This window comes from Physella acuta, unplaced genomic scaffold, assembly GCF_028476545.2.
Source record: "Physella acuta isolate Inbredline_101_S28 unplaced genomic scaffold, ASM2847654v3 ptg000574l, whole genome shotgun sequence".
In the NCBI taxonomy this organism is placed as follows: Eukaryota; Metazoa; Mollusca; class Gastropoda; family Physidae; genus Physella; species Physella acuta.
The window spans coordinates 273,474-275,341 of NW_026732093.1; the positions used below are offsets into that span (position 1 = coordinate 273,474).

Genomic DNA, 1,868 nt, shown 5'->3' on the forward strand with positions numbered 1-1,868 from the left:
CATCTAATCTAAGTTAGCCCAAATCTCCCCCCCCCCCCCCCCCCACCTCTGCTTATGAAGTGGGAACCACCAGCGTCCGTTTATTCGTGTATCAAAGACTTGGGACTGGCTTAATGTGATAATAATGGCATTCCATTTAGTTTATCCTACACTTTAATTGAATTTAGTTATTCGTTTCTTTTATCACTGCAATAAACATCAGTTTAATTAACTGGGTGGACATGTCTTTATCAAGTTTTTATTATGGACTTACTTTAGGTGTGAGCTTTATCCTAGGAATGGCGTAACAGAAGCGTTGCCGTTGTATTGTGAGTGTTTCAATAAAGGTTTATTTTTTAGGTAAGATAGATTAAAACTATATTTGTTGGCTTAATAATAAGCCGAAATTTTTGTGAGAACATCCATGTCGCCTCCATTGTTTTAAATATGACAATGACATTCACTTCTTTTTTACATCAGCCGTAAATAATGCTCAGGCGCATCCAAAACTTGTAGTCTCTGTGTAATAGAAGGCGGGAAAATGGCGTCTATTAATGAATCACTTGATGTCCACGTCAGCACGCTGAACGGCACGGCGACCACCCAGCTGGTCAGCGACGCCGTGAGGGACATGTTCATCTTGGTGAACCACGTGGTCCTGAGCACGTCCATCTGTCTGCTGGGCATCGTCGTCAACATCCTCAACATCTGCGTCTTCGTCAAGCAGGGGCTGAAGAAGACCACCAACTCTTGCTTCTTCGCCATGGCCATCTCTGACCTGTGCGGCGTCCTGACCCAGGTCTGGCACAACTTCTGTCTCGACCCGTACGTCGACCGGCTCAATCTGCCGGTTGACTTCATGGACGTCCAGTACTTGACCGCCGGCTGGCCAAACTCCTGCTTGGTTCTCATCACCGATTGGATAACCGTGTACATCACCGCTGAAAGATGCCTGTCCATAGCGTTACCCTTGAAGATTAAACAAATCGTCACCCCGCGTAGGACGGCCTGTGTCATCGTGTTTATCTGCGCCATCAACATCGGTTCGGTTCTCCCGCTCTACTTCTCGGCCTACTTCAGCTGGAACTTCTACCCCGCCAGCAATAAAACCAAACTAGGAATCTCCTTCCTCCCCAACAAACCGGAAATCGAGAGTTTCATTTTTACATTCCAAGCCGCGCTCGCCATCCTCGCTTTCGTCTGCGTCATCATCTTCACCTCCATCTTAGTTATCAAGCTGAAGAAAAAATCAAAATGGCGTCAGCAATCCACCTTCGACAAAGACCAAACCGAGTCCATGTCGAACCGCGAAAGACGGACCGTCAGCCTGATCATCCTGGTCGCCATTGTCCTCATCGTCTGCTACTCGCCCGCCGTCACGTGCTCCATCACTACTTCCGTGTACCCGGATTTCGGCATCACGGGCCCCCAATCCAACCTGTTCCACGTGGCCTGGTCTTTCGGGTTCCTGTGCCACTCCATCAACTCGAGTGTGACCATCTTCCTGTACTACAACATGAGCAGCAAGTACCGCGCCACCTTCAACCAGCTGTTCCCGCTCTGCGCGTTCTCGTCTGCTGCTGAGCCGGATGAAACGTCTCGCTCTAGATCTAGAGCACCGGAGAGTGCAGTTGACAGCATACAGAGCATTCGCATCTGACTGACGCTTTTTAACATATGAGCCGACCCGCGGCGATACGCCGCTCTTTAGTTGTTTTATTTTCTACTTTTCAGTAATTCATAATTTGAGAATTCGACAGTACCAATGCTGCCACTGAAAATATTTGCTTTAAAACACTATCAGAGGGTCGTTAAGGAGGATACCCTTCCCCCACACACCCCCCTTTCCCCCAACCCTTACTCTACCCCCCCCCCCCCCGTGAAAGCAG

At 48.8% G+C, this 1,868-nt stretch overlaps 1 protein-coding gene across 1 annotated transcript; it reads left to right on the top strand.

Annotated features, from left to right (window-relative positions):
- Positions 1-520: 520 nt before the first annotated feature.
- Positions 521-1,639, top strand: LOC131946890 (putative G-protein coupled receptor B0563.6). Its single transcript, XM_059307886.1, has one exon. The coding sequence runs from the start codon at positions 521-523 to the stop codon at positions 1,637-1,639; it is 1,119 nt and encodes a 372-aa protein (XP_059163869.1).
- Positions 1,640-1,868: the final 229 nt, after the last annotated feature.